Here is a 13,496-nt window from a genome sequence, read left to right on the forward strand (position 1 = left end):
GAAGACTTGACTAAATAAAGACACGGGAGCTTGAACTCGTCTTCTACCTTTTACTCCAGAATAAAACACAGTGGGGTTCAGCGTGCGCTAACGTAGTGTTTCTCAGGGATGTAATGCAACATGCATGAAGTGGGCGTGGCCTGTTGTTACAAAAGTAGTAAACAAACTATCGTCTAATTTGACCACACATTGTTTACAGTTTAGCAACAATAAGCCACTAATAACACAATTTAAACCCACATCCCCTTTGACCAGGCTGTTAATAAGGATGCGTCATGTTCATGTAAACGAGCTCTAACCGAATGGCCACATGAAAGTACCAGGAGAAATAAAACAAAAACCTCAATTTATGTCACATTGTTTATTGACCAAAACATCACACAAGTTTATTATCTCATTTTCAAACACCACGCAAGCTCGCCTCACTGTGTCTAATCCTCAGAACAGCTTCTGATTCCTCTCTGGTTCACTTTTAATGGGTCTGACCTTCATAAAAGTGATGAGGTGAACATTTCTGCACCAACAAACCAGCTCCTGTTCTAAAAAAAAAAACAACTATCCGTTCATTCTAACAACGTGGCCGTTCTGTGTCATCCTGCTGTGGATTTTACTCGTACGAACGACACCTAGCCAAAACGAAGTAGCAGGTACGACGTGCTACACTGGAACTCTTCCTGTGAGGACAAGATCTGAAATTAAACACTAAGCAATATGCATGTGGGCAAAAAAAATTGCCTTTAATATCCAGGTTAAAAAATAAATAAAAAGATGTAAGTACATCCTGAGAGTTGTACTGTTCATTTTTTATACTGTATCCACGTGTTAGAAATTACAATATCTGAATTTGAGTTTGATGTGGCCTGAGACTCCCTGAAGTGCATCACACACACACACACACAGCGCCTTGCAGAGCCCTGTGTGTCCACATGAGGGCACGACGAGACGTAATGAAAGCACTAAAACATGAACGGTGGACTTTACAAGCTTATACGGGGCTCTTGGAAATCAGTCAAGACAAAAATGAAGCATGTAAAAACATCTGCACCGACTTTGTGAAAACTTTGTGTAGGTCGTTATTTCTTTTTTTTGCTCCGTTACCACAAGTTCGTTCGGACAGCATTTCTAGTGCTCCAAATACATTGCTGCTTCGGTCACTTTTTCCTGCACACCACCGTCCAGCCATCTTCCTCCTCCTCTTCCTCTTCTTCTTTAGGGGCAGATGAAGACGGCTGCTGTTTCGCTGCTGTGCTGCTCACTGAAGCTCCCACTCCGGCTTCATCACAATCCATACACTGTACAGAGAACGCTTTAGGTTACGACCTTAAGTTCAATTCAGTAGCTTATTAGAAATCTTTCAATTCAGGAGAGAAATGAGAAACGTTATCCTTTAAGAAGAGATTTTTAAATGCTGATTATTATCCTAGAACAATACATCATGTTAGTCAGCAGCTCTAAACTATAAAACTTTCAAACATGATACAACAAAAGAAAACACAGCTTGTTATAGCGTCATGTTCAGGACAAAACTAGAGCATGTAAATCCTGACTCCTCTCGCAGCAGATACTTTAGACTCCTTGACACTGGAGACTCCTTCCCTAAATATTCAAATAAAGTCTCCTTACACAAATCTTCTAACTAACGTATCAACAATTATATGTTTTTCCGTGTCAAATATCGGTTTAATCCGCTTGACTTCAATGGTCTGTCAATCAAATTCCAGGAAATTAGTTGTTGCTAAGGAAACCAGGGTATGTTAAAATAAACCTCACACGTGGCGCTGTTACGTTAGGAGGCGTGAAAGAATATTAATCGAAACCTCTTGACCAATCAGCATACATGAATTAATGCTTAAGCTTTCGCTCATTCGTCTGCGCTTGTAAAGAACACAAAGGATCTTTTTCTCCTGGTGTCTGTAGCCATGACAATGTTAGCGGAGACGATGCGTTAGTGGAGGTTTGTCACTTCTTTACACCACTGTAAATAACTGCAGTAAGATTGAATAAATAATAAAGTCTGTTCGTGGCTAAACCTCATCACCGTCGTCGCTTCCCTCTGCTTCCTCTGTAGGGGTTTTAATAGATGTGGCTTTTGCTCTTCCTCTGGACTTTTCCAGTGTTAACTGGCTGATCTGCTGTCTGACCTCGGGCAGTTTCCCCTCCTTACACTGCTGGAACATCACACACACCTTCTGGGCCACCTGAAAACATAAAGAGAAAGCACCTGATTTTGTTATTTAGAGAGAGAGAGAGAGAGAGAGAGAGAGAGAGAGAGAGAGAGAGAGTGAGAATGAGAGACAGAGAGAGACTGAGACAGAGAGAGAGACAGTGAGAGAGAGAGACAGTGAGAATGAGAGACAGAGAGAGACTGAGACAGAGAGAGAGACAGTGAGAGAGACTGAGACAGAGAGAATGAGAGACAGAGAGAGAATGAGAGACAGTGAGAGAGACAGTTGATATAACCGTGTCTCTGAGTACTGACTATGAAGAACCCAAACCAGGATTATCCAGCTTGCATTCAGTAAATATGAGTGTCACACCTGTGGGAGGCTTCCATCATCTACCATCGTGTCAAACTCATTGTTCATCAGATCAGACAGGAAGTCCTCCACTTCATCCTGCTCGAGATCACCTGCACGTGTGAACACCACAGAGCACGTGAATACTGTTGTTGTTGTTGTTGTTGTTGTTGTGTCCGAAAGTCACAATGAACTGAACAGATAAAAATGAGCTTACTGTTGTCGTGAAAATATTGTTGAACCGCATCCACCATCCAGTCGGCCTTCTGCTGGCTGTAAACTCCACCGAAGCCGTTATCAACCGCTATCTGGGTAAATAAAACACAATAAACCTCCAGGAACAGTAAAAAAAAAAAAGTGCTAAACACGTTTAACTGCGTTGTTGAAGCGGGTGCTATGGCAACGAGTATCGGGTGCTATGGCGACGGGTATCGGGTGCTATGGCGACGAGGAAGTTTAACATACCGTGTCATCACAGTACACACTACTGATTATTCAGTAAACGATAACTACAGCAACTAAATTATGAACTTAACGTTAGCCGGTTAGCATTCAGTCTCGCGCGCGCGCGCACGTAGTTTGTGCTCATCGTGTCTTTTTTTTAACGTCTTTTCGATTCGATGAAACTTCTTATCGCTTTTACAACACAGCAGTAATCGGCGGTACCTGTAACACCGGCCAGGTTTCTAACACAGCTCTCACTGCTTCTGTAAACACCTCACGTGGAGAGGACAAGAGCGCCGCCATTTTAAACTCCGTCAGACCAAAACAATCGCTCACAGAGTTTAAAACTGTGGCCAGGAGAAAACAGTCGATACCAGACGGAGAGAGAGGGAGGGAGAGAGAGAGAGGGAGAGAGAGAGAGAGAGGGAGGGGGAGAGAGAGAGAGGGAGGGAGGGAGAGAGAGAGAGAGAGAGAGAGAGAGAGAGAGAGAGAGAGAATGAATGAGAGAGAGAGAGAGAGAATGAATGAGAGAGAGAAAGAATGTGAGAGAGAGAGAGAGAATGAATGAGAGAGAAAGAATGTGAGAGAGAGAGAGAGAGAGAGAGAAAATGAATGAGAGAGAGAGAGAGAGAGAGAGAGAGAGAGAATGAATGAGAGAGAGAAAGAATGTGAGAGAGAGAGAGAGAATGAATGAGAGAGAAAGAATGTGAGAGAGAGAGAGAGAGAAAATGAATGAGAGAGAGAGAGAGAGAGAGAGAGAATGAATGAGAGAGAGAGAGAGAGAGAGAGAGAATGAATGAGAGAGAGAAAGAATGTGAGAGAGAGAGAGAGAATGAATGAGAGAGAAAGAATGTGAGAGAGAGAGAGAGAGAGAGAGAGAGAGAGAGAGAGAAAATGAATGAGAGAGAGAGAGAGAGAGAGAGAGAGAATGAATGAGAGAGAGAGAGAGAGAGAGAGAATGAATGAGAGAGATTCAAGTTTATTTGTATTGCACTTTTTACACTTGACATTGTCTCAAAGCAGCTTTACAGAATATAAACATAGAACAAAAGGTTAATATAAAGATTAATATAAAGATTAATATTAGATAGATTTTAACATGTTTGTATTTATCCCTAATGAACAAGTCTGACTCCATTTAATAGTGAAGGAAGGAACCTTGAGAGGAACCAGACTCAAAGGGGAACCTCATCCTCATATGGGTGACACTGGAGGGTGTGATTATAAACATGCAGTCTGATAAATGTTGTATTGATGCAATTAACATATCTGCTGTTCATGGTATTTGCAAGTATGATGTAATAGTGCACAATATTATGGGATGTATTATGTGTACGCCTGACTAAAGAGATGAGTATTTAATCTAATCCCGTGACTCCTAATGATGTTCTCTAATGGAAGCATGTATATCGAGAAAAGAAGAGGTCCTAGGACTGATCCTTGAGAGACCCCATAGGCAATAAACTGGCAATAAACTTGAAGATTCACCATTTAATACTACAAAATGGTATCGATCAGACAGGTAGGATCTAAACCAACTTAAAGCCTGTCCATGAATACCTGTGTAATTTTGTAAGCGATCTAGGAGAATGCTGTGATCTATAGTATCGAATGCAGCACTAAGGTCAAGTAGAACTAATAGTGACATACAGTCTTGGTCCGTAGTCAGGAACAAGTCGTTTGTAACTTTCACAAGTGCAGTTTCTGTGCTATGATGGGGCCTGAAACCTGACTGAAACTCTTCAAAGATTTTGTTCTCCTGTAAGAAGGAGCTCAGTTGAACAGACACAACATTTTCTAGTATTTTAGACATAAACAGATGATGTTAGTTTGGTCTGTAATTTGATAGTTCATTAGGATCTAAATTCTGTTTCTTAATGAGGGGCCTAATAACTGCCAACTTGAAAGATTTAGGGACGTAACCTTAAAGCTCTGTAGTTGTGAGTGTAGAGCTTTAGGTGAGACTGGGTCACAAGGTGCTCTCGTATGTTGAACATCAACTATTTTGTTTCATTCATTCATTCATCTTCTACCGCTTATCTGAACTACCTCGGGTCACGGGGAGCCTGTGCCTATCTCAGGCGTCATCGGGCATCAAGGCAGGATACACCCTGGACGGAGTGCCAACCCATCACAGGGCACACACACACACACACTCTCATTCACTCACGCAATCACACACTACGGACAATTTTCCAGAGATGCCAATCAACCTACCATGCATGTCTTTGGACCGGGGGAGGAAACTGGAGTACCCGGAGGAAACCCCCGAGGCACGGGGAGAACATGCAAACTCCACACACAAGGTGGAGGCGGGAATCAAACCCCGACCCTGGAGGTGTGAGGCGAACGTGCTAACCACTAAGCCACCGTGCCCCCCCCATTGTTTCTGATGCTTTCAATGCTTTTTCAATCAGTGAAGAATCTAATAAAGTCCTCACTACTGAACTGTGATGGAATAATAGTGTGTTCAGATTTCTGTTTTTACGGGTTTCTCTCTTGAGGGTGCGAGTATGATTTTTATACCACGGTGCAGGTGTTTTGTCTCTAACCTTCTTTAATTGAATGGGGGCAACAGTGTCTAACGTGCTAGTGAATATAGCGCCTATGCTGTTAGTCTAGATGGTTTGTGTTTAAGGGTACAGTAAGAAGTCCAGATAGATCAGGCAGGTTATTGTGAATCTGTCTTTAGTGGTCGGAATAATAGTTCTACCGAGTCGATAACGTGGTGAGACACAGTTACTCTGTTCTACAGGTAGTGTGTACAGTATGAGGTAATGGTCTGTAATGTCATCACTTTGAGGTATGATATCTATATCAGTGACATCTCTTCCGTGTGATATTAGTATGAAGACGATGAGTTGCGCTGGTGATGTTTTGTTTAAGCCCAAATGAGTTTAGTAAGTCCATAAATGTGAGTCCTAAAGCATCGTTTGTATCGTCAACGTGAATGTTAAAGTCTCCTACAATTAACGCTTTATGGAAATTAACCAATAGGTCTGAAAGAAAATCTGCAAATTCTCTAAGAAAATCAGTGTAGGGCCCTGGGGGTCTATACAGGGTTGCTAGAGCAAGAGACATCAGGGATTTTTTCGTGTGCATGACATGGAGAGAGAGAGAGAGAGAGAGAGAGTGTGAGAGAGAGAGAGAGAGAGATATCATGACCATAATAAACAACCTTTGCAATAGAATGTTTTTGTACTCTGCAGCACTACAATTTCACGTCACTGAAAACAAGAGGCTCGAACCTGTTCCAGCACGACAAGGTGACGTCCATGAAGACATGGTGTGTTAAGTTCAGAGTGAAAGAACTCGAGTGTCCTGCACAAAGCCCTGACTCTCACTCAACCCCACTGATCACCTTTGGGATGAATTGGAACACCGACTGAACCCCAGACCTCCTCACCGTCCTGACATCAGTGTCTGATCTCACTAATGCTCTTGTAGCTGAATGGTCACAAATCCCCAAAGCCGTGCTCCAAAATCTAGTGGAAAGTCTTCTAAGAAGAGTGGAGCTTATTGTAACAGCAAAGGAGGGAATAAATCTGAAACGGAATGTTGAACAAGCACATGGTCAGGTGTCCACATACTGGTCATATTGTATAGTATAATTTTAGAATTATTAAAAAATATATATATATTTTCCATTACACCAGATTACAGCACAACTTTGGTTTAAAAACTATTCCAGTTTTCTGAAAGGTTACTGCTATAACATCATCCTGTAACTGTTTGCATATCCGTCGTGATTGGTTTAAAGACTTTGAGCTCATTTTGTGACCTCACAACGATGTTACTTCTGCCAATAAAGTGTTCGTGACGCAAAAAATAACGAACGCTGAACGGATTTGTGAAGCCGGAAAGTGTAAGAAACCTTAAAATCCTCAGAAAAGAATGTACCTTTATTTAACTATATATATTTATATATGTATATATATATTTGATACAGTGAATAAACATAAATATACAACATTGATCAAAGATATCTCTTCATATATCTGCACTGTGGGTTTGTGGTTTCATCAGAACAGTGAACAGCGTTTCGTAGTGAAACCAGAGTAATAAAATAGAAACACAAACGATCAGCATTTTGGTTATTTTGGAAGATTTAAAAACCAACCCATGCAAGGTCTCATATCACTTTGGTATTGACCGAGAGGAAAAGCTAAAGTCAGTCGACAAACCAAGCAGCCGCACGAAACACACCAAGGCGCAAAAAGATCGATAACTCGTCATTTTAAGTAATGACTTATAATCTAAACACAGAGCAGGTTATTAAACTGTTCTGAAGAGAGAGGCGTATTTGTGGGACAATGAGGTGGAACAGAAATTCATGAAATTAAGGATGGGATGTGTGGAAGGTGACGTGGGTGTTTGCTGTGAAGATTTTAAAAAATTATAAATATTAGAAAAATCTTTAAAAATTCATGCTTGGAAGAATTTTGCTTGCGAATTTCTTTAAAAATGGCTGAAACGTGAAGCGTAAATCGTTTCCAGTAACCCTATGTACAAGAGCGAGCGGATTGAAGTTGTCGATCGTGTCGCTTGTTTTAATCGAGTGCAAAAGTTTGTAGAACAAATTCAAGAGATGTGAATTTTTAGTGGTGATACGTGTGTAAGGTTATTAATGATAAAACTTTTTTTTTGTTTAAAAAAAACAACAAAACCCTTTGTCCAATCTAATACTGTATAACTGCCAACAACCTCTTTTTTTAATACCTCAGTTATAGTTTCCTTTTCTTCTGCTTTTTGTATATGCAATTAACTTGGATAAAATACTCAATTCCTAAAAAACAAATAAAAAAAGTCTGATTACATTGTGATAAAGTGCTAAACGTTGGGATCATGGAACATGAATCGTTTTATTTCTATATATATATCTATATCTATATAGATATAGATATATATAGAGTCGGTACAGCTGGCGAGTGGTACAGCGGCAGTCTGCACTTCTGCTCCTGTGCCAATCACAGTGACTTTAGCCAGTATCGTGGGTGTCTGAGCTCATGTATGTGGAAGAGGGCAGATGGCTTTTTCCTCTAAACGTTACGCTGCATGATTTGATGCGTCATGAGGCAGTTGGTTTTGCATGTCTTGGAGGAAGCATGAGTCAACGCTTAGCAGCTGTTATGTGATGGCGGTGGTGATGGCTGGTGGGCGGAGCTTGGTAGATGATGACGTTATACATTAGCTGGAAGAATTTCTGGGCTCTGAATTTCATGCTCAGTAACAAATTCAGTAAATTCAAAGTTTTACCTGTAAATGTGTGAAACGGTGTTAAACAATTGGCTCTTAACAGAGGACAAGATACAAACTGAATGCTCCACTAAACCTCTGAGGGAATGAACATGGATTTCGATGAGGAAACACTGAACATTTTACAGCGTTCTGTACAAATCAAACCGTGTAGAATTGACTAGAAATTTACATTCAGATCCTGATCTCCTAAACCTGCAGTGAGAGTCATACAGAAGTTCATAAAGAAATACATTAAAAAAAAAAGGAACAAGCGTGGAGTTTGGGCCAATGATTGTATTGCCTGAAAAACAGAATTCACATTTTTTTTGTCCTCCTGCACAAAAACACATTCCAGTCCGTGTGTGTTGCTCCGAGTCGAACGTCCTGCCTCAGCATCAGGCTCGGAGAAAGTCCCGGTGTGGAAGTGTGCGGAAATAACAGTCCAGTCAGCCGTGTTTCCACATCGTTCAGTCTTTCTGAAAGGACGGCGAGTGTCGTGATATTCAGTCTAAGTTTGCACAGGTTCCAGAGTTTGGTGAAAACATGCAAACTATTGCAAGAGCGAGAACACAAAGTCTGTGTGTAATCATGTCAGAACATATTCAGGGACAGGGAGTGTGTGTGTGTGTGTGTGTTTTTTTACACAGCCATGGCATGAGATTTGTAAAATTAGTGAGTGCATAAATGATCTTTCAGAGCACGCTGAAATACATCAGAAACCAGGCCTGGGCTCTTTAGAGCAGGTATTGCTTTCTCATCAGTGGGGTGTGTTTCGTGTCCCCCACCTTCACCTCCACACACAAACATGCACAGAAACAAAACACATACAGAGACGTTTCAAAAGCAGCTCCATGTTAAACAGGAACAGAGCCTTGGCTCTTTTAATCCATACCGAATAGTAAATTAAAAACTAATAAAAAGATTAATACTGATCATGTTTCTGCTTGCATGGAAACAGAACATCGAAAACAGACGACGAGTAAAAAGGAACATTAAAAGCACATCACACTGAGTGCGGTGTTGGCTCAGATCACGCCGGGGTGTGCGGCCGTGTGTACGCTGAGGACGTTATGTACGCACGCAGAACCACACAGATAGTGCGATAGAGGAAGAGAGAAAGGGGGTAGATAGAGAGAGAGAGAAGGAGAGAGAGAAAATGAGAGCGGTGAAGGAGAGACGCAGAACAGACAGCAAGCAGGGACGATTAAAAACAAGAGACGGGTCCCAGAGGAACCCGATATCAGATCTCACACACACACACACAACGATAATTAGTGGACTAATACAGGAGTCTTCACATGAAGCCATTTCATCTCTTCAACAGTAGGTGCAGTGTCCTTCACCCTATTCCACCCTTTTCTATCCCCTACTTCTTACACACTACAGAGTGCATCATGGGTGCGTTTAATCCCTAGATGGTATTTGGACACCAGGCTACTGCTATGCAACTAAAGAAATTCTTATCAACACAGAATTTTATATCAAGCCTGATACATGTGGAGGGAGGGAGAGAGAGAAAGAGAGAAATCCCACAATGCTCTACAATGGAGTTTGTATTCCAGCAATAAATCCTAGTAGTGAAAGAATACAATAAAGCACTTGGTGTTTGTAGAGAACAGGGAGCAGGGCTCTATTAGGGACACAGCCAGAGGAGACGGAGTGAACACGATAAACCGGCTCTTATGTTTCATCAGATGTTTTAAATAAAAGTGACTTTAGAGAGAGAATGAATGGATTATTGCGTTCTGTGTCACTTATTGCCATGTGTGAGGAGGTTAAACCCGCTGCAGCTCTTCCCCATCACACTGAAATGGAAGAAACGCGTTCATTTTGTTCCATATAAGGAAAAGTGGTCAAATCGTGTAAGATACACCAGCTAGAACTACTGCACTATAACCATATATTCTTTGTTTAAAAAATATATGAACACAATAATAATAGAGAACTATAAGCTTAATATGGTCATGTTGCTTTATAAATCCACTTCCTGTCATTGCACTATTCACTGCTCTTCTGTTATTTACACTGTACCACAGACTTCCACCACATCTCTCACACACACACAATCATCTTCACAGGTGAAGGGGAATGACGAACTAAGGCTCTGAGAAAACATCATATAACATTATTAATAATAACAACAACAACTTGACCTTCACCTTCAGACACAGTGGTGTCATGGGTTTTTACACACACACACACACACAGAATAAAAGGGTGTGGGACCTAAACACCACACCAAAGAACTCACACGCACAGGCACACACAAACAGACACACACACACACACACACACACCCACACACACACACCCACACACACCCACAGAATAAAAGGGTGTGGGACCTAAACACCACACCAAAGAACTCACACGCACAGGCACGCACAAACAGACACACACACACAGAGGCACACACACAGAGGCACACACACAGTCACGCATACGCATACACAGACATACACACACACACACCTTTTCAATGGGGAGGCACCAATTTTTTGTTTAATTTCACTTTTCTAATCTGGTGAAATTGTGATTTTGAACTGCAATTTTATTCTTTTTGTTCAACTCAGATTTAAAGCAAATGGATCGTCATCCTCTAAACAATAATCTGGCACGGACTGAAACTTAAAGCAGCCGTTTGTTACATTTAGAGCCTGTCTTTAGTGTGAAAGGGATTTCAGGCTCTACCCTCTCTGCACGTAGAACTTCCCTTCCATGTAGAACTCTATGGGTTTGATCTGGAATCGTGTCGGGGAAGAAACACTGGTTATTGGTTCTATGTAGAATATTAAAGGGTTGTTAAAAACACATAAGTACTGTAGATTATAGACTTTTCCCCCTGAACGCATTACGTAAGGTTCATAAAAGGGGTGTGGCTGAGAAACTCTTTTCCGGCTGAGGGGGCGGAGCCAATATCCACTCTAGAAAACGTAATTATTATTTTTATTTTTACAAAAGTTCTGCATCCTTACTGAGAAAGTTGCGAGTTGAAATGCCAGGACTGAGATGTTTCAGAAAGCCACAGCTGAGGCTCTGAGACAAACCTGGATTCTGCCTCACTAATAAAAGTGAACAAACAATTCGATTCTCATTTAAGGGAAAAAACAAACAAAACAGGAAGTAGCAGATGGCTGTGAGGGCAAAAATACAGAGACGCTGGGGGACGTGCGGGGAAAGGTGGAAGCTCGAATGATTTAAAGGAGGGAAAAATCTTTGGTAAAATCATGCCGTGGTTTAGTTGTCAGTGTGTGTGTGCACGTGTGTGTGTGTGTGTGTGTGTGTGTGTGTGAGAGGGGCAGATTGCAAAGGCTAAGGAGGAAGACTAAAACAAAGGCTTGAATGCATAACAGTATTCAATCCTGTTCAACAGTCAGAGATCTGAAGCCAAGGATATTATTATTATTAGCCGTTCGCTTCATCATTAGTGGTTCTTGTAACGAATTCAAAAGAAATTACAAAAAAAAACCTAATCAATTACAGTAAAGTCAAATTCGACCTGGCGTGCAGCCGCTTCGTTTTTCTTTTATCTTCTCGTGATACGACTGACTGTAAGTGAGCGGGAAGAGAACATGGCTTTATAGGTACATGCAGACGGAGTGCAGAATCATGACACAAACGCTATAAATACAAAAAAAAAAACAACACAAATATGATTCTCATCTTCCCATGTAAACATCTAGTAACCCCACCCTTTTTTTTTTCCTTCCTAAAAACAATGTCACGTGACAGCAACGACTCAGAGAAGTGAAAAGAAAACAAACAGGGATCCCTTCATCATAATCGCACACAAACATCTCTCTGTTCGTCGTCCTTTCTTCTTTCTTTCAGCATAGTCGAGCCTCGGGCCGATCAGAAGAGCAGACTCTGTCGCTGAGATATGCTGTTCACTGAGAAGGGGGGGGAGAGAGGGAGAAAGAGAGAGGGGAGCGAGAGAGGGAGAGAGAGAGAGATAGAGGGAGAAGGAGAGAGGGAGAAAGAGAGAGAGGGAAAATGAGAGAGAGGGGGAAAAAGAGAGAGAGAGAGAGAGAGAGAGGGAGAGGGAGAGGTTAGAAAATGCAGAATGACATGATTTATCTTTCCTGTAGTAAATAAATAAATAACTTAATAAAAAATTCTAACACTTCTAGATTTATTTGTGAATGTAGGTGTGTTTTTTTATAAAGCCTTCCTTTTTCCTCCATGTCACAAAAGGAGCTGTGTGTCTTCAGCTCGAAAGAGCACATTAACATGACCCCTCTGCCCTCCTGAGACTGTCACTCACACTAATAGGCCAATGAAGCACATGCACAAGTGTGTATGTGCTCGAACGAACACACACACACACACACACACACCATCAGGAGGATCAGGGCACTGCTAGCTCAGCAGCAGAATTTATTAACGTGTGTGTGTGTGTGTGTGTGTGTGTGTGTGTTGAATAACAATAACAGCTCTGAACTGTTGCCTTTTCTGCCGCTTTGATAACATCAAAAATTGAGGATGGAAATTGAGGCTCTCGAGATAGCAGCTAGAGACTGAAGAGGTTGTTCAACAGCTTGACCACTTAAAGTGAGTTGCACTCAACGTCCCTCACACACACTTACACACACGATCATAATACACATTTACATGTGAAATCCCAACCTGGCTCAAAAGTGCAGCTCAGAAGGAAATGTCCAGGGCTTTTAGCTAATAAAAGCACACTGTATATACACTGTACTGTATATGGCACAATGTAGTTGACTGAATTAATAGCTATGGTTTAAATGATCTTTAGAGGTAATCAGTCAGCCATGCAAGGAGACTTTGAGGAGAACAACCTCTTAATCAATACACAAAATAACATACTACATACGCCTTATTACTTCTAATCACATTCTCTGGTGTCCCCAAATGAGGATGGGTTCTGTTCTGGTTCCTCTCAAGGTTTCTCTCTCATACCATCTACGGGAGATTTTCCTTGCCACAGTTGCCTCAGGCTTGTTCATTAGGGATAAATACAAATAGATTTAAAGATGAATAAAGAGAGAAATGTGCAGGATGAAGGTGGATGTACTGTACCGTACCTAAGGAGTCATGGAGCCTTAAGCAAAGGATTTGGAACAGCAATGAACAATGAAATGAAAGAATAAAAGTGATAAAGAGAGAGAGACAGAATGACAGAGAAAGGCGGAGAGAGAGAGGGACAAAAGAGAGAGAGAGAGAGAGAGAGAGAGAGAATGAAAGAGAGAAATATAGAGATAAAACACAAAAGAGAGAGAGACAGCAAGAGAGAGAATGAAAGAGACAATGAAAGAGAGAATGAAAGAGAGAGAG

The 13,496-nt window shown here is 41.3% G+C and overlaps 2 protein-coding genes across 2 annotated transcripts in view; both read right to left on the reverse strand.

Moving 5' to 3' along the window:
• Positions 1 to 346: 346 nt before the first annotated feature.
• On the reverse strand, positions 347 to 3,305 carry tsr2 (TSR2 ribosome maturation factor). Its single transcript, XM_060880838.1, has 5 exons — positions 3,183 to 3,305; positions 2,734 to 2,824; positions 2,538 to 2,629; positions 2,031 to 2,198; positions 347 to 1,292 (listed from the first exon to the last, which is right to left on the reverse strand). Exons 1-5 carry the CDS (start codon positions 3,261 to 3,263, stop codon positions 1,152 to 1,154), a joined length of 573 nt encoding a protein of 190 aa, XP_060736821.1. The 5' UTR covers positions 3,264 to 3,305; the 3' UTR covers positions 347 to 1,151.
• A 5,172-nt stretch (positions 3,306 to 8,477) lies between these two features.
• cdk16 (cyclin dependent kinase 16) overlaps positions 8,478 to 13,496 on the reverse strand; it is a 34,912-nt gene continuing 29,893 nt past the window's right edge. Inside the window, exon 17 of the mRNA XM_060880707.1 lies at positions 8,478 to 12,088. Within this exon, the coding sequence (XP_060736690.1) occupies positions 12,051 to 12,088 (38 nt within the window). The 3' untranslated portion in view covers positions 8,478 to 12,050. The remainder of the gene's footprint in view (positions 12,089 to 13,496) is intronic.

This window comes from Tachysurus vachellii, chromosome 11 (assembly GCF_030014155.1).
Source record: "Tachysurus vachellii isolate PV-2020 chromosome 11, HZAU_Pvac_v1, whole genome shotgun sequence".
Taxonomy (NCBI): Eukaryota; Metazoa; Chordata; class Actinopteri; order Siluriformes; family Bagridae; genus Tachysurus; species Tachysurus vachellii.